The 18,902-nt window shown below is 36.5% G+C and overlaps 1 protein-coding gene across 1 annotated transcript in view; it reads right to left on the reverse strand.

Annotated features, from left to right (window-relative positions):
* Positions 1 to 18,902, reverse strand: part of MCPH1 (microcephalin 1) — a 113,159-nt gene that overhangs the window by 81,990 nt on the left and 12,267 nt on the right. Inside the window, exons 4-9 of the mRNA XM_015817175.1 lie at positions 16,825 to 16,909; positions 13,451 to 13,565; positions 11,766 to 11,906; positions 10,192 to 10,266; positions 5,969 to 6,976; positions 1,257 to 1,363 (exon numbers count right to left, since the gene is read on the reverse strand). Coding sequence (XP_015672661.1) covers positions 1,257 to 1,363; positions 5,969 to 6,976; positions 10,192 to 10,266; positions 11,766 to 11,906; positions 13,451 to 13,565; positions 16,825 to 16,909 — 1,531 coding nt within the window. The remainder of the gene's footprint in view (positions 1 to 1,256; positions 1,364 to 5,968; positions 6,977 to 10,191; positions 10,267 to 11,765; positions 11,907 to 13,450; positions 13,566 to 16,824; positions 16,910 to 18,902) is intronic.

An 18,902-nucleotide genomic window follows, 5' to 3' on the forward strand; every position in this document is an offset into this window, starting at 1 on the left:
GGTTTCTTCGTGTATGGGATTCCTGAGTGGTCCTTAGTTCTCGGCTGCAAAGTTAGAGAGGGTACCACTGTACATCTCTCAGTGCTGAACATGAAAAATTAGCATACATACGATCCTTGAACATATTTTTTCAACATTCAGTGGGGAAGAAAGAATGCAGTGGAAACACTGTATTAAAAGGTGGTGTACAGGTCACCTGAGCAAAAGACTATTCCTAGAAAACAGCTTTGATGGTCTAGTACTTTTAATCTATAACTAACTAAGTTAATTCAACATGAGGTTGCCAGTATTGTATTTTAACTGCAAATATTTGTCTCCATGATTTACAGAAAAGATTCACCCATTCTAATTGAATATTCTAAATGCATCAAATAGAATCCGCTTTCTGAAATTTGTAAAGCTCTTTCCCCATATAGGAAGCACATTTATTTTATTATTATAAAATGTTGGGCTGTATCTTCAGTATTTAGACTGCTGAAAAGCTATACAGAACAATTCAGCACATACAAACTAGAGACATCTCTTCAATGATAACAGCAATTCTTCCAACTAGTAATAAACAAATACAATGTTCTACCTAAACACATTGCTTAGATTTTGACCATGTGGAAAGGTCTGTATGATAAACAGACCGATTGATAAAACAGAGAAGAATAAATCCAAGTACTAGGTGAAATATCTTGTGACAGACGCTTCTTAAAAACCTGTTGTTGCTCATCAGAGGGTTTAATGAATTTTTGTTTCCATGAATTAGAAAGGGGAGTGTGTGGATGGGTAAAAAAGCAATCTTAGTTTAGCTGAAAATCCTCCTGCTATTAAATCAGGTGGTTGATAATGGCTCTGAATACTCCAATACTTGAGTTAAAGAAAAATAAAATGATTATAAAGTATAGGAACCATTTCATGGCTGTAGCATGGCCCACTGTGTTCTGCCAAATCAAATGTTGATTTTACCAAATATATTCATCCAGAAAACTTCAATTTTAAGAATATGTAATAAAATGCTGCAGAGTTCAGTGTAGCTTGTCCAGTCGATCATGTTTTCCCACTGGGTAGATTAGCTATTCAGTGGTTTGCTATGATTCTGTGTCCACTAAACATTAGATTTTCTGGTCTCCCCTTAGGATTCTCACCTACTTCTGCAGATTGTAGGGTTCCCCAGACCTGACACAAAAAGACATAACTGAACTTGGGAAAAGGAAGAAATGAAAGGCACTTCCTTCTACTGGTCTTATAGCCATGATATACCAACTCACCTTTTTAATTCTCCTAATCTTTAATTTCCTATCAGGCTCATTCACATGGCTCCCCAAATGTTCACAAGCAGCATTTTTGGCATCACTCGTTGAAAATTTGGCATTATCTAAAAACCAGATCCATTCAGAGTTAATTCTAACCCATACTATGAAAAATGTAAATGCTGTTAATGTATTAGCACAATCGTATCTTTGCATTTTTCCTGTATATTTTTCATAATGAGGTACAGATCCTTGCTTTTTGTGTTTTCTCTACATTTTATGGCTTCTCTAAAAAGGAGTAATTGCAGTTCTAAGTAAACATTTTAAAAATCATTTTAGTCTTTCAAAAACTCACCTTTCATATTGATTTTTCGCAATTCCTAATTTGAATTAAAAAAACTGAATACAGTACAGTATTTGCTTTTATTTATCTTTATGGCAGGCAAACCAGCCGAGTTTCACACAGGTTGCACCAAGGTTAGTCTCACAGCCCATTACATCTTCATAACTTTTCATGGCAGAACTTTGTTAGATTTTTATTCTGCAACTTCATATTACTAGAAGCAAATGCCCTTTAAAATGAAAACAGCAGTGGCGGACAAAATATTTTAAAGTTGAAATGTTTACAGTTTACAGTTCAAAACAACTATTTAGATCTTTCTAGAAATGTTTCTGTTAAGTTCAAACCAAATCTAATTCAAAGTAACCTCTTATAGTTCAGAACATTTCCAGAATTGTTGGAACAGCTTCACAACCCAAGATTGAAACAGCTACACACCTCTATAAAAACACTCCAATTTCATATACTTCACATGTGTTATTTGAATTCTAAGATGTCTGCTCTTAAATTCAGCCTTAGTAATAGCTGCATTCATACTTGATTGCTCCATCTTCAGGCCACATTCAATCTTATTTCCACCAATTAACAGATAAAACATAATTATTACAACATGTAACATGACAGTAGCCTGAGCTTTATGGAATATATAATGAAGTCTTTGGCTGAATGGGAAAAACTGCTGTGAACATCAAATTTCCTGATATAAGATCTCTTGGCACACAAAAAAAGAGGTGTGTGCCCTAATATATCACGAAGTAAGAAAATTCACTCTACTCTAGCTATACTGTATACAGCTACACTGTATACAATACTGTAGTATGGTAAATATACTATTGATACCTATGAATACCATTCTCTGAACAACTTTTCTACTCAAAATATATTAAGCATTTCTATAACTACCCTTTTAGGTTTGTTAAGGAAATGGGAGAGAAAAAATTCAGGGGAAAAAAAGCTTACATTGTACATGATATTCACGATTAGGATGGTATAAATGAAGGTATCACGGCTAGTGAAAACAGTATCAGTAGTATGGCATTTTCTAGGCATGATTTGACCACATTAACTTTTAAGAGTTTATTTTAGAATTGCTTTCCCAAACTCCAAGTGCATGTTGACTTTTAATACAAATATAAGCAAGCTTCAAACACTGAGTATACTTCACTTCTACAAGAACTCTCTTCTATAAAGAGGTCATATAAAAACATAGCTGTTCATAAAGTACTAAGTTGCATCTGGGAACTGGGGTTCTTCAAATTCTAGCCAGTATTTGACATATAACACTGTGCCAAAAAGGAAATGCATTATTAATTCTTCTATAGGACTTGGGCATTTGTAATATGAAAATACATGGAAAAACATGTCTCCAATGCTGATCACTGTAAAATTTGCCAGGTAAGTCTCTTACAATCAACCCCCTTGATGAGAACATTTAATTCTCACATAATCTGGTGAACTGATATCAATGCAATGATGAGAAATAAATGAAGTGATTTAGAGTCTTACTATTGCCATTCAAAAAGACGATTAGATTAGTAATGAAAAACTTAGATTCTCGCAGGCTCACAAATCATGTACAGATGTACATATTCATTCTAGTTTACTGAATTTGATCTTACATAGACTAAAAAGTACACGTTCAGCAAATAATGATGCATGTAGAGTAATTAAATGGCGTATCATAAAAACAGCAGTATTTCTCTCCCAATGTATGATGCATTTTTTAAAATATTGAGAGCTGTCAAGGAAAACAAATCTATAACATAATTGGAACTAACATTTTGGCTTCAATGATTATATAACCCATTGCCCTGGATTTGCCAGTATACATACTCTATAGCAAGGGTCCCCAATCCCCGGTCCGTGAACCAGTACTGGTCCGCAGCATGCCAGCAACTGGTCCACACAAACAAGCAAAGCCCCATTCATGGGATACAGGCAGCACACAAAACCACGCACTCTCCGGTCCGCAGAAAAATCTTTCTCCATGGAACCGGCCCCTGGTGCCCTAAAGGTTAGGGACCTTTGCTCTATAGTGCAATAATGCCTGTTCAGATAAACAAATTTCCCATCTATACTTTTATTAATTCATAGAAAATGAATTATATTTTATGTCCAAGTAGATATTTACAAAATATTGGTAAGAAATTTACCGTATATATGAGTTAAAATATTGGTGCTCCTGGTAAGGAAAGAATCTGTATTTTGTGTAAGGCTGAATATTAACACATGTACTAACCATTATGCAAACAATAATTCAGAAGAATTGCTTTACAATTTGCACAAGACAGCACCTCTCTGTTACTTATTACAGAGCTATAGTATGTCTCCTCCCTCCAAGGTTTCTATATAGCCTAAAGGAAAGATATGGCTGCTTTAACAACTGGATACAGATACTATGCTTGTGAGACATCTGAATTTCCTAATTTTGTTTGAAACATGAGGAGCAGTAATCTATCTTACATATGAAAGAGATTCAATACAGTCATAATGTGTATATTGGATCAAATATTTAATATACAGAATGGAGCTCCTCTGCCACTCCTGGTTCAACGTAAAAAGTTGGGTGTCCACAATTTCTCTAGAATGATATGTGAGGAGAACCTGAGGTCAGTGTTTATTATATTAAACTAAGAAATTTTATTTAAAATAAATACTACAATCCTGAAGGATTATTGATTCCTGTACTGACCAGAATCAATGTATTATTTTCATAACTGAAGGTTTCAATGTACCTTATAGCAATAGATTGCCATTAACAGATGAAGTAACCAAGTTTTAATTTCCAGATGTAAATCAGATTTGAATTCAGACTAATCCTTGATTTTAGATATAATAGAACTTAGCTAACTGAAGACTCATATAATCCAATCGGTACTTATTAACTGATCTGCGTCAAGATCCTGAGTTTAATTTAGTTTGAATAAACATGTACAGAATTGGACTATAACATTACAAACTGCTGTAGTCCTTGGCTTAGTTAGGTGGAAACATTACAGTACACTATATTTTACAGTCTGTAGAATGCTGAGCAATCAAGTGCATAAGCATAGTAAAGAGATTTCTTTTTTTAAAGGAATATCACCAAGTAGATATATATGACAGCAATTTCAGCAGAATTTTTACCAGACTCCAAAAATCCTCCTGAAAGCTGATGTCACAAATCAATTAAAAGCTTCATGTCTCTTAGACAAAGGTTCTGTATGAAATTAATTCTCAAAAAGCTGAGAATGCTACAGAATAAAGCTATCATTTTATAACAGCGAACCTACTTTACCAGTTAATTCCTGCAGAGAATCATGAACATTCAATAAGTAATTATATTTTTAAACTGAATCAAAAGAATACAGTAATTCTTTTCAGTAGATAGAGCCTTCATATATTTTTATTGAAAACTATTTAAAATGTAGTTATTTCACATTCTGAAGATCAAATAAGACTTCTCCATGGTTAGTATTTTATACATCTATACATACACATCTTTCTTGAAATTAAGGCGCTGTATTCACCTTACAAAGTACAGATCATTATTTCAGATGCATCAGCAAAAGAACATTCAGTTATACTTAGGAAGCTAAACATGAGTTATTCTCATAATTCATTTAACATGTTAAAAATACTCAGACATTAGACCTTCTTGTACATAACCACCTATTTCTAGCACTTTGTAGATTTTATAGAATGAACCCTTTTAATATGTATTTTAAGATACAGGAATAATATATGTTTTCTAGACAGCAGCATTACTATTGTACAAAATCACCTCATCAGGTATGTTTCCCAGTAATAAAAAACTCATTCAGTGGTTTTCAGGAATAAAATAATGATGTTCACAAATTTCCAGTGTACTCATTTTTGAGATTCTTAGGATTTTAAGAATTTAAAATGAGAATTTCTAAATTTCATTCATTCAGCAAAATGTTCACAAAACTTAAATATAGTCTTCTTTATATGAATTCCTTTCTTTAGAGCTGTAAATTTTCAAACTATAATTTTTTTGGAATTTCCAGTTAACTTCCTGGTTGCAGTAAAACAATTTTGTTATACTGCATTTTAAACAGATACTTCAAAATTCTTATTAATACTGCTAAAAACTGACTACGCAGGGAATCAACCTGAAATTATATGGATGGAATACTAAGTATTCAATAATATTCTATCAGATATATATAACAACTTTTCACGACTTTTTCCTTCTGTATATTTAAACTATATCTTGGTTTTTTAAAAAAAATATTTTTAAAAATATTCTAAACAGAGAATATTTCTTTACATATTTTTATGCATAGAATATTTCTTCTTTCTAAATGAGATTCTAAAAATATCTAAGTGCTCAATTACATTTCAGAGTGAAGGTTTTCAAACATATAAAATAATTCTGGGTGTTATTTTGCTGGATGATTATCTTTCAATAACAACTTACCAGCTGCAGAACTGATTGTGATCTGTTCCTGAATGTTGGAATTTAAAAAACAGTCTGACGTTTCTACTATGTTTCCATTTTCACCATTTGATGTACAATTTACACCTGTTTTTCTCCTTTGAAGAGGGGTAGATAGGTTGGGCTCACTAACTGCATCCTCAGTAATATCAGTCACTCTTTTCCTCTTTCTGTTGTAACGTGCACTTACTGGACTAGAATGTTGCAACAAACCTTCTAATTTGCTTCTGGGAGAATTATACACCATTTCTTTATCATTCTGTAACTTTTGCTGACATGGAAGGATGCTGGCTCTTATTTTATTTTTAGTAAAGTTAGAAGATGAAAAACAATCTTCAAAAGAAGTATCTTGATCTTTAGCAGACTTACTCGGAGCAAGCAACGCAAGCAAGAAATCATTCTGAGGTTCTTTATCATGTGATATAGAAGCCTTCAGTTTAAGGCTTGATTTCCTTCTATATTGTTGTTGTTTGCAAAGAGAAGAATTTTTAGTCATTACTGGAGTATCAATTAGATTAATTGAAGAAAAGTCATTCTCAGAACTACTGCTGCTGGTATTTCCAGTAAGTTCACAATGGACCAGATTTTTGGCAGAAACTGTATGGTCCACATTTTTCACCTGAGGAAGGGGATTATCAGCAATGGCTAAAAACCAGTCAATACCATCTTTGCATTCTGGGGTTGAAGGCATTATTGACTTTTTGACAGGGAAATCACATCCTTTGTCATTAAGTAAGGTTGAATTTTTATGTAAACCTTTACCACTCAATCGCTTTAGGCCTGTATGTTGAGAGTCCCTTGGAGAATCAGAAGAGGTATATAATTCAGCTCTGGAAACATCCATCACATTTTCAGTATTTGCTAAACAGTTGCTTGATTTTTTTCCATGGTTCTCGGTTTCAGGACTTCCAACCAAATTGGCAAAACTTGAATTTAAAAGGTGATTATTCTCAAGTTCTGTAATCAGAAACAGTTCATTATTGAAAAGCACACTTTATTTTTTTTTAAAAAAAATTGAATATGAATAAAAAAAAAACAAGAGTAAGATAAAGCATTGAAATGGACTACCAGCAAAAAAGAAGGGAAATGGCTATGCATACATATACAGCTAACTGGGAACAGAACATCCCCTGAAATAGCTCTACAAGCTTCCAAAGACACAATTGCTTCACTGATTTGAAGAGGGGTTATTCAATCACTCCAGCATTCTTTGTGAAATGCCCTTTGCAAATATTTTGTTCAGTCAGTAAAAACAAGATTGTCACATTTGATGCTACTTGTCCAAAGACCAAATCTGCTCTTCCGTAATACTTTGGCTATTCTCAAGTGGAACTTAAGGGACCCATCGTTAACGTCCACCACTTCTGTGGAACATTAGTGGGTGAATTCATTATTGTACATTCATTGTTTTTTCTACAAAAAATAAAATATTTCTATGTAGCAGTGTATCTTTGTTTGAAATAAGCCTAATTAGGCCTAACTTATTTTTGTCTGAATATCAATATTAAATTATATTTAATTAAAGACAAGGGATAATGACAATGGATGATTTTGCTATCAAAGTTGGTTCTTTGGCAGTGCTGCTCCCTGGATTCAAATGGGAGCCCTTAGGAATGCCTCAAGATAGCTTTTGGATGGCCATGGACCCACCTGGGAAGGGGAGTCTTGAAGATTCCAGTTCCCTTGGGAGCAGTCATAAAGTCACCGGTTATTCATCTTCCTCTCGGCAGTTCCGTTTTTTAAAAACATGTCTGGGTTTTAATTTTACTTTATGAAGCTTTTATTTCAATTTGTTTTCTGTTTTTAAAACTTGACCAGCTGGTTGAATGCCGAATTATTTTAATTATTTGTTCTTTTTTTCCCTTTTTCCTTTGATTTATGTTGTTGCATAACTTTTGCTTTTCTGTAAGGAAAACATGGCATGTTCCTGAGTAGTGGAAGTACTTTCATTTGATTTACATCTACATTAGTTTCTCACTACAGAGTTTTTGTATTTTACCAATTTGCAAAATGTTTGGAGGTTAATTTTTTAATTCTTCTTTTAACTTTGGATTGAAATATCCAGAAAATATCTTGTTTCTTTTTCTATTTCTTCTCTTTGAAGAAATATTACTTCAATGCCTGTGTTCTCTTATCTATGGTTGCTAAGTTACACAGAGCAAAAATGTATCAGATTATAAACAAATGGGGGTGACATCTGAAAAAAGATCATTTGGTAACATGCAATCCCTAGTTGACTTTTTTTTTAAGTTTGATGAAATGATAAATGCTGTAGAAAATACTCAGATGGATGTAGCTCTAGATATATTAGACTCACAAAAAGAATGTGATCTGAAAGCAGCAAATTTGGTGGAAAGAAATATGGATTTTACAGACTTAGAACTAATTGAGTTGATTGCACATGCCTCCCTGAAGTTCAAGCCTCCATTCTTTTACAACAGCAGAAACTTGACCGAGTGGAGAAGTGATAAATTGGTTTTTCCTAAGGAGATTGGGGACACATTTCACTGGAAAACAATTTCATCTGGACGTTTTTGGGAAGATCGACTGATTTTGGAGATTGGATTTATTATTTTTAACCTAACAATTGATAAGAGATGGTATTAAGAACAAATGTGGATATTTAATCCAGGACGAATCACTGCTAACTCTTCAAATAATTTGGGATAGATAAGAAGCCATGGTAAAATTTCTACAAGTTGATTACAATAACAGTTTGTTAACAGAAGGTTTTGAAACATTAATCTTGCCTTTTTCTATTATTATTGTTCTTGTTAATTATTTTGTCATTAATAAAGCTTATAGATGACAGGTTAATAAACTGCAAATAGATTTAACAGGTGGGAAACTAATGTTGTTGTAATATATTAATCAGTATTTAACTAGAGGGGATAATATGTATATATGTGTTAGGTTTTTTATGTCTTGCTTTGTGTTTTTTCTTTGTTTCTTTTTTAAAAAAATTTGGAGTTTTGTATTTTAACTTTTTTTTAATAAAATAAAAATAGAACAAGAAAAAAATTATAAATAAAAAATGGGACAGTTCCACCAATTGTTTTCTTGTTTACACTGACCTGATACTAAATTTACTAATACTAAGGTTCATTATTCTGGATCAGAGTAAACTTTCATTTTCAAGTAGTCTTGGGTTCTGATTGCCTCTTATTACATAATATTAACAATATTTTAATGAGACAAAGAATTATTAAGCACTTTGAAACTAGCTTATGCATATACCATAACTCATTTAGATTCATGCATACAAATAGTGGTGACTTCAAAACAGAAACTTCAATTTTCCTTCCTTCAACCTTGAAGACAGGAGAGAAGGAACCTGAAGAGCCAAATAATTATTTGCCAAACACTAAACTATGCATATTGTATTAGAAAAGAATATCAGCTTAGTTATTACATTGCTATAGAATAGATTGTTCTTTCATTATTTAGATGTTTTCCTTGGTATTTTAATATTTTAAAATCATTCTGTTTTAAAATATTTTTAAATGTTTGCAAATAGCATATTTAAGTGTTTTTATATATTTGCAGATTGCCCTAGGGAAGGAACATAGTTCCAAAACTCATTGGGCAGAAATAAGACACATATCAAATAAATCTCCTTGACAGTTCATGAGAACCGTTCTCTTTTGTCTAATCCTGCCGTCAATGTCGTCCATCTTTTTTTGGTGTTCCTCCAAACTGGGCAATCAGTTTCCATGTTTGGATAAAACAGGAAGCTTTAGTTAACTGAAGAATGTGAGTGTAATCATTCTGCACCATGAAGAGAAATAGGGAGGGATTCTGTCCTATATATATATATATAGATGATATCAAGATTTGAGCCAAGACGTGATTGCCAAGACATCATTTCTAAATCAGCAATAAAAAGCAGGTGATCCCAACAGTTCAAACACAGAACTAAAAATACACATGCATGCTCCAATAATTACTGTATTAGTAGAGCTCAAAACAATAAAACATACTAGGAGCATTGATACTTTTTACAGCAGCATTTTTCTTCAATAAAATATTCCATAGATTCCTTATCTGTTAAGAGAGCACTACAGGGTCATTCAAAATATTTATTTACAGTATTATCAATTACATATAACGGCTGGATATTTTTGAATGTGAACATTTAGATTTTATTTACATTTTTTTTCTTTTTTCTTTACCTGAAGTCAATGCTGAAGTTGATGTTGTAGACACAACAGCAGGGTCAGCGTCAGACATCTGAGATAACTGTGAAGCTAAAATGTGAATTATTAGATTTTTATTGAGTAAGTAATTCGCAAAGATATTTAGGGCCAATATTAATAGGTAGTTGCATATTCAATACATGTTCTTACGACATTTCAATACAGTGCTTTTAATATTTTGGATGCTCTGGTATTAAAAATCTACAAATTCTGAGGATTCCATTAAGCCATCATACAAAGCCATGGTAAGAGCTCAGCATGTTACAGATAGGAAACTACCACATAAATTAAACAGTGAGACCTCAACTTAACATGTCATCTGAATGATACATCTCATCTAATCAATGTTGGCAGGGTTTAAAAATATTTATTTATGGCTACATTCATTTGTTAAGCTTGATAAATTCTGATTTCAGGCCAATAAATTCAAATATGTCCAATATCTTGAAAAAAGCTTTTCCATTCCAAAAATGTATTGTTCAAGTTATCACAGAAATAAATAAAAAAAAAATTCTCAGAAATAAAGCATTTCTATTTTCAAACCTATTCCAAAAATCGTAAGATTAACAATATGAATATATTTTAATGTAAAACAATATACTGCATTTCCTTTGAAGACATTTTCACAGATGGTGTTGCCACCTTCCCCAATTTATAGTAAACATACATATCCATCACACATGATGTCCCTGATATAAACGAGCAGTAACATTTGTCTAATTGTCAGATACCGTCTTTAGCCTTTCTGCACTTTTTAAAAAAAAATAATACAATTATTCCCTGTGCAAACCACATCTATATTTTAATACTTCTCTATTTCCCTATTACTCTATTTTCTCCTACAGTGTTACCATTTTCTAATGTCTTTGCAGCACTTATGACTTTTTTCATAATGTCTGCTTGAACACATTTATAGTATTCCTTTAAATTCCATTCTTCAATATATCAGTATTGTTCCCATTTAAAATGTGTAAAATTTATAGAATTCCAGCATTCCCCCACTACAGTTTTATATAAAAGCTTTTAACAGTTTTATTTCTAATTTCTATTTCTTCTGTTGAAAATATCTGGTTTTTCATTTTATTAGGGCAGTGGCAGCCATAACTGAAGAAACTTTTATTTAATCAATCTATAGGCACCCAGTTCAACAATGACTGAACAGGAAACAGTGATAAAACCACCCTACATCCACTCCAGTGTCTAAAAAAAAAGTCTGATTATAAAAATCAATAACATTGATTTGTTAGGTCTAGAGAAAGAAATACATTCCAGCATATGATTATCCTATTGTTTCAGAAGTTCTATTTATAAATGTTCAAATAATGAGTGAAGCAAAAGAGACCAAAATAAGTCTGAGGGGGAAAAAAGATGCATTTCTTTATTAAAAGAATATATAGATTCAATTTCATTTTAACAGCCAATTCTCCAACAAGGATGTGATGATAGGGAGGGGGAATATTGGCAAAATGGAACTAATACGGATAAAAATCCAGCAATAAAAGAAAATAATTCTGCATCCTACAAATGAAAAACAATGTTTATCATCATACCAGTAGGGGAAACATTTTCTCTTTTCTCCTTCATGTCCTTTATTCTTTTCTCCATTATACCGCATTGATACTTTATTTTACTTGCTGGGCTGTACACCAGTGAACCATCATCTTCAAATAATAAAACTGGTATGTCTGTTTCTAAAAAATGGTAAATCAGCAATAGAATTTTAGATTTAAGAAGAAAGAATATATACAATATTTTGAAAGGGTAACATTTGGAGCTTGGACATTATTGTAACATTCTGAAAGTTTAAAAATAATCTAAAAAAAGAGATCTACATTAAAATGCTGCAACATATTAGGATCTTCCAATAATAAAGCTTTTGGTCAATTCTAACCAATTAGACAGAATAATCTTTTACCTGTAATGGATACTCATAAATACCTAATTTATTATAGTTCAACAGTCTATTACAGAGACATGTGCAACAAGATGCTCTTTATTTTTTCAAAAATGTTGTTCTAGTTTTATAAAAAAACTGGTTAGTACTTCTGCATAGTCTTATTTTTTATTTTTCATAGTAACTAAGTGTACTGTATTTATTACTGACAGTTGCCCAATATTTGGAATAAGAGGGAATATTAATATAATACACAGAATCTGCAGAATGGAAACTTACTTTATACACAGATTGCTTCTAGATAAAGCGTAACACTTAAAAAAAGAAACAAAAAATATTTCAAATATGTTATTTGTTTTGCAATACCCTACAGCAATCCACGTTATGAAAAGGTTTAGAGCCTAAATTGTGGGCTCTGATGTTCCTATTAAATTTGCATGACAAATTTGGAGAATGTATTAAACATTACTTTTTCTATTCAAAGCTAATGCTCTGGATAATTATGTATGACCTTTCTTCTGTCTCCAAAAAGTATAAAAGATTACTGTTATTACCTTATCTGAGTATAGCTGAACAACTTCTTCCCCAAAGGAATATGGGGAATATGACCCTTGATCTCTCCTCTAGGTTCAAGGCAAGATACAGGCAGTCCTTGACTTATGACTGGTCAGTTAAAAACCATTTGAAATTATGACAGGCCCATAAAGCACTTCTGATTGTTATAAAATGTTGTGCCATCCCCCTCCAGTCATGTGATAGTATTTTAGGGTGCTTGATAACCAGCTCATCTTTACTACTGGTTGCAGTGTCCCATGGTTATGCAACCATAATTTGCGACAGTTTTTGCTTCTGGCAAACAATGCCTATTTAGAAGGCACTTACAACTGCAGCAATTAATGACTATGATTTTTTTTAATGATCACAGTGATTTATTTAATGACCGCTGCAAATAATGTTGTAAAGTCAGGCAGTCACTTGGCTGCCTCAGCATATGATAATAAATCCAGTCCCAACTGTGATTGTAAGTCAAGGACTATCTATAATAAGAAGAGAGATTTGGGAACTGGTGAGAAAAAAAGGTGAAGTGTGTTTTCTTTATGTTAATCCTTCTCTCCCCTCCCATAAAATATTTCAGTAGATGGAGGTAAGAAAGAAGACTCAAGAACAACCCCCCCTTCCATGTTTTATATTTCTCTATATTTTTCACAGTGATCTTCCACTTTTTAACATTAGCTCAAGGAGCTATTATGAAAATTATGCTCAAGTGTCACCATATGGTAGCATTATTTTTCAGTGCAAAGGATAAAGAGATTTAACAGTGCGAATGGATCATATACTTGCCTGTTGCTGTTCTTTGCATTTCTAATTCTTTAACCATAGTTTCCATTCTTTTTTGTAATCTACGATCTTTCTCTGGAGTTTTTCCAAATAAATCTTGGGGCTGCATGCATTTGTGCTACAAAATAGAGTCATTACATTGATTTGTAAGATTTGTAATACTTTAACATAAAGCACTAGAATTTTCCTTACTGCACCAATTCTACAAAAATAAAAAGTACTTTTCACACATCACTGTAATATTTGTATTGAAGTATCTCCACATGATGCAATATGTTTTCAAATGAAAAACTGGGGCCAAAACAAAGGTTGAATGGGATTATGGCANGGGTGTCCAAACTTTTTTCAAAGAGGGCCAGATTGGATGAAGTGAACGTGCTGGAGGGCCGAACATTTTTCCGAACATTCTTTGAACCATTACAATTAAATGCAAATGAATTATTTTATGCCTCTTTCCTCTCCCTCTCTTTCCTCTTTCTCTCTCTCTCTCTCTTTCCTTTCCCTTTCCTCTCCCCTCTCTCTCTTTCCTCTCCCCCTCTTTCTCTTTCCTCTCTCTCTTTCTCTTTCCTCTTTCTCTCTTTCTTTCCTCTAACTTTCTCTTTCCTCTTTCTCCTTTCTTTCCTCTTTTCTTCTCTTTCCTTCCTTTCTCTTTCCTCTCTTTCCTTTATTTCTCTTTCCTCTTTCTCTTCTCTTTCCTCTTTCTTTCCTCTCTCTTTTCTCAATCATTTTTCTTTCCTCTTTTTCTCTTTCCTCTCCCCCTTGCTTTCTTTCTCTTTCTTCTCCTTTCTCTCCCTCTTTCCTCTTTTCCTCTTTCCTCTCTCTTTTCTTTCTTTCCTCTCTTCTTTCTCTTTCCTTTCTCTTTCTCAATCTTTTTTCTCTTTTCTCTTTTTCTCTTTCCTCTCTCTTGCTTTCTTTTCTCTCCCTTTCCTCTCCCTTTCTCTTTCCTCTTTCCTCTCTCTCTTTCCCTCTTTCCTCTCTTCTCTTTCTCTTTCCTCTTTCTCTTCCTTTCCTCTTTCCTTTCTTTCCTCTCCTCTTTCTCTTTCCTCTAACTTTCTCTCTTTCTCCTCTTTTCTTCTCTTTCTTTCCTCTTTCTCTCTTTCCTTTCTTTCTCTTTCTTTCCTCTTTCTCTTTCCCTCTTTCCTCTCTTTCTCTTTCCTCTATTTCTCTTCTTTCCTCTTTTCCTCTTTTTCTTTTCTCTTTTTCTTTTTTTCCTCTTTCTCTTCTCTTCCTCTCTTTCCTCTAACTTTCTCTCTCTTTCCCCTTTCTCTTTCCACTTTTTCTCTTTCCCTCTCTCCTCTCTGTCAGGCCCTGAGTGTCTTACCCCCCTCCGTACCCAAGCCTCCGCTCCATTGTGGCTGCGCTGCTGCCTCCGGCGCCCGCCGTTGTGGCCGTTCCGGCTGACGCCTCCGCCCCGTTGGTGCGGCGGTGGCGCTGCTCTGTTTCCACCATCCTGGCTGACATCATCAGGAGGCGCCGCGCCGTGTAGCGCGTTTGGGCGGAGATTTGCCCGAACTGGCTAATGACCTTGTTAATGGCTTGCTGATGACTTTTCCCCGGGCGGGGGCCTGCCTTGTGGGAGGCGGATGGCGCAAGACCGAACGAACGCCGGGCCTGACAATCCCCAGGTGTTAGCAGCGAGGTGATAGCGGGGCTGGCTAGCCACGGGGGAGGGGCTAGGCAGGGTGGACCTGGGAGGGGCGGGATGGGGGTGTAGTATTTAGAGCGCTGTGGAAATGTTACTCCCAGTGCTAACTTTGTTTCATATTGAAGCCTATGTAAAGCCTTGTTTCTCTTCTCTTTCTTTCCTCTTTCTCTCTCTCCCTCTCCCTCCAGGTTAGGAGAGAGAGAGAGAGAATGAAAGGCAGATGGCGCCGAACGGGCGGGGAGAGCAGGACGGAAGGTAGAAGCTCCCAGCCGCCCCACCATCGCTTCTTCAGCCAAACAAGCAGGGAGGGGCAGGGAGGGGGAACAGGACGGGAGGCAGCAGCTCCAGTGGCGGCGGCCCCATTGCGTCCTCAGCCAAATGGGCAGGGAGGGGGAGCAGGACGGGAGGCAGCGGCTCTGGCAGCAGCCACTGCAGCATCGTCGGGGTCCCCGTCGCTGCCCCTGGCCCGGCCGCCGCCCCCGCCGCATCCTCAGCCACTTCGCCGTCTTAGGAGGAGGGCGCCAAGGCCGGGTGCACCATGGGCGGCCACGCCGGCAACGGGGAGTGCCGATGAGGGGGGGGTCCCGATCGCCGCCAGCCCTGCCGCCCTCGCATCCCAAGGTCTCCTTCTCCTGCAGCAACGAGGGCAGCAGCGGCGGCTCCCTGAAAGTGCCCGAGGAAGGTGCCACCGATGGGGCCGAGGTGGGGCCGGGCGGCGGAGAGCCCTGCGGCAGCCAGGCGAGCTTCATGCCTGACTGCCGTCCGGCCCGGGGAGACATGTGGCCGGTTTGGCTTCCCGGGGAGCGATGCTCCCGCTGGCCGCCGCACCAGCCATGACTGCCGCCCAGCACGGGGAGACATGTGGCTGGTTCGGCTGCCCAGGGAACGGCCCAGGAAGCGATGCCCCAGCCGAGACTGGAACAAGTAAGCCGGGGGGGGCGAATCACCTGCCCTGCAGCCACTTCGCGGCGGTGCTCTGCGGACTCAGAGCTCCCTCCATCCCCCCCTGCCACTGACCTTCCATCTCCGGCTCTGCTGCTGCTTGGCCAATGGTTGCACCGGCTGGACATCGCAGGGGCTGCTCTCTCGGGGCTGCGGCTTACGGGAGGGCTGGCCTACTCAGCAAAGGCTCCGGGGGGTTGCTCCCAGCGGGGATCCCGGGGCTTCCCCGCATGGCTCCCCAGCCACGTGCGCCTGGGACGGGGCCAGCCCGGGAAAGGGACTTCCTGGCCGCCCTTCTCCCAGGGGGCGGGACACCCAGGCGCAGGGCCAATGAGGAGCCCTGCGAGGGGGCAAGTCCCATGAGAGAGAGAGAGAGACAGAAGTGCAAGTGCCTCTGTCTCTGTCTCTCTCTCTCATGGGACTTGCCGGAGGGCCGTGGGAGGGCCGGATTTACATAGAGCAGGGAGGGCTGTTCGAGGGCCGGATTAAACCGGGCCACGGGTCACAAATGGCCCGCGGGCCGGACTTTGGACATGTCTGGATTATGGCAACCAGCAGCTTCTTGCAGATTTTATCAAATTAAACTTTTACTAGCAAATCATCTCAAGTTAACAGACCAAACTACTTTAGTCGTTTTTGATTTCTATGTCTTACATTAATACATTGGAATCTGAGAAAATACTTAGCCAATTTTAATCCTTTAGTCAATGAAGGCTTTTAAGAGCAATGTGAAATAAAATTAAGGACTGCACTTAAAATAATAGGTCACTATATATATATGTATACAGACCTTTTTAATAAACTGAGGCAACCCTTCATTAGTATTTATTGCAGGATATAATGACTCATCAATATGCATTCCAACTTCTCTGCATCTGAGAAAGCATTAAGAATATACATTTGGTTTAGCATTAGACAGATTTATTATTATTAATGGTTCTAAGTGAATGAAACCTTTCATATTTCTAACAAATCATGCTCAATTTCATACCATGTCTATTTTATCTTTACCTTATCTTTATCTTACTAAGATACCAGAGAAGCAAAGCTTGCCCAGAAAATCCAGGTCAACAAATAAACCACTTGTTTGCTTATAAAAGTCACATTACAAATGCCATGTTATATTCATGTTGAGATGGGTGAAGATAGAGCACACAACTGTAAAAGAGCTAGTAGGCTACACATTAGATAGGGAAAAAAACTGTAAAGGCAGAGGTCACATTCCTCAGTTTTGCTGGCAGTCGGAGCCTAAGACCAAGGCTTTATAGCAGGACTTAAAATGTCAATCAGGTCAGTGATTCTGCTTTACATTCTGAGAAGTGAAGGCCTTCGCTTCTCTGATCCCTCCCATGAGTGTATCAAAATTTCAGTTACAGACAACATAGAATAAACTATTCCTTGAGTTGACAATTTTCTGGCTCGGTACCTCAATTCTGAAAACTCGAAAAATAAAATAACCCAGTTGCCTACAGCAGCCTCTTGCTGCCAGGCGTAACTGTAAATCCATATTTATAAGCACGCCAAGAAGTTCCAATCCTCTGTCATACTTGATCTAATCAAATCAGCCAGGACAAACGGGAAAACTGAACATTATAGTCATTATAGTAACAGAGAACAAGGCGAAATAACTGCCAAAGAGATGTTTCTTTGCTTTCCATAATCTTTCCCAAGGATTCATAGCCTGATTATAACATTTAACATAATTTATGGGTAACTTACAGGACATTTAGTCAGACGTCAGACTATGTATTATACAAGTGTAAAACTTCCAAACATAAAGTGACCCTTAAAAATAATTCTATAGAACACATCTGGTTATAAATTGCTTAGCATCTGAATATTTGCTGAAATATTTATTACTGTGTTAGTGTAGAACAGTATTCTTCAAGAAAACTGTATGTCTCAATTCCAGAAATCTGAAACAATACAAGTCTTCACTTACTGACTATTCATTCAGTGACTCTTTGAAGTTATGACAGTGCTGAAAAATAACTTTATGGACCATTTACAATCTTTACAGCGTCCCTCAGTCACATGAGCACCATTATAGTAGTATGAGGAGTCCTGTGCCTGACCTATGTTTTTTTTCTCCTCCTGCACAGCAGATATTGGAAAGAAAGGGATTTTATTTACTTATTAAATTTGTTTGTTGACTTTGATTGCAAGAGAGTAAACTGTTTGCTCTTCCTCACATCGAAAACAATGTGATCGCATTGGCAGCCTGGGGCTGAGAGCTCCAGATATCCTACTCAAACAGCTTACAGTACTCTCTTGAAATCTCTTCCTCTCCAATCTCTGTATTTGTGAGGAGGGGGAGGGGAGGAATGAGAAAAAAAAGCAAGCAGTTTCTGTAGGTCAGGGGTCTTCAAACTTGGCCCTTTTATACTTGTGGACTTCTACTCGTGCCTGGCTGAAGAATTCTGGGAGTTGAAGTCCACAAGTCATAAAAGGGCCAAGTTTGAAGACCCCTGCTGCAGGCAATCTGTCCTCTGCCTGACCCTTTTGCTTTTGGCATGATCACATGGCTTCCAATGTGTAGCAGAGAAAACAGCTTATTCTCTTGAAATCTCTTCCTCTCCAATCTCTCTACTCTGCTGGGGGGGGGCAGTGCTACAGTATTTTATACTGTTTAAAAAATATAAACATATTTGTTATTTTACAACATTTATTATACATAATTTGGGTTACTTACCAAAATACCACTGATTCAGTGGTATTTATAAAAATAAATTTCTTTTACAATGTTTCTCATTTTTATTTTAAATTAATAAATTGTTAGTTTTGTTTTTAATATTTGCTACAAGCTGCTCAACTCTAATGAATATTGCAACACTTCATTTTGTCTACTTAAGAGAAACGGGGGTAAAA

The sequence above is a fragment of the Protobothrops mucrosquamatus genome, unplaced genomic scaffold (genome assembly GCF_001527695.2).
Source record: "Protobothrops mucrosquamatus isolate PMUCROS unplaced genomic scaffold, P.Mucros_1.0 scaffold557, whole genome shotgun sequence".
Classification (NCBI taxonomy): Eukaryota; Metazoa; Chordata; class Lepidosauria; order Squamata; family Viperidae; genus Protobothrops; species Protobothrops mucrosquamatus.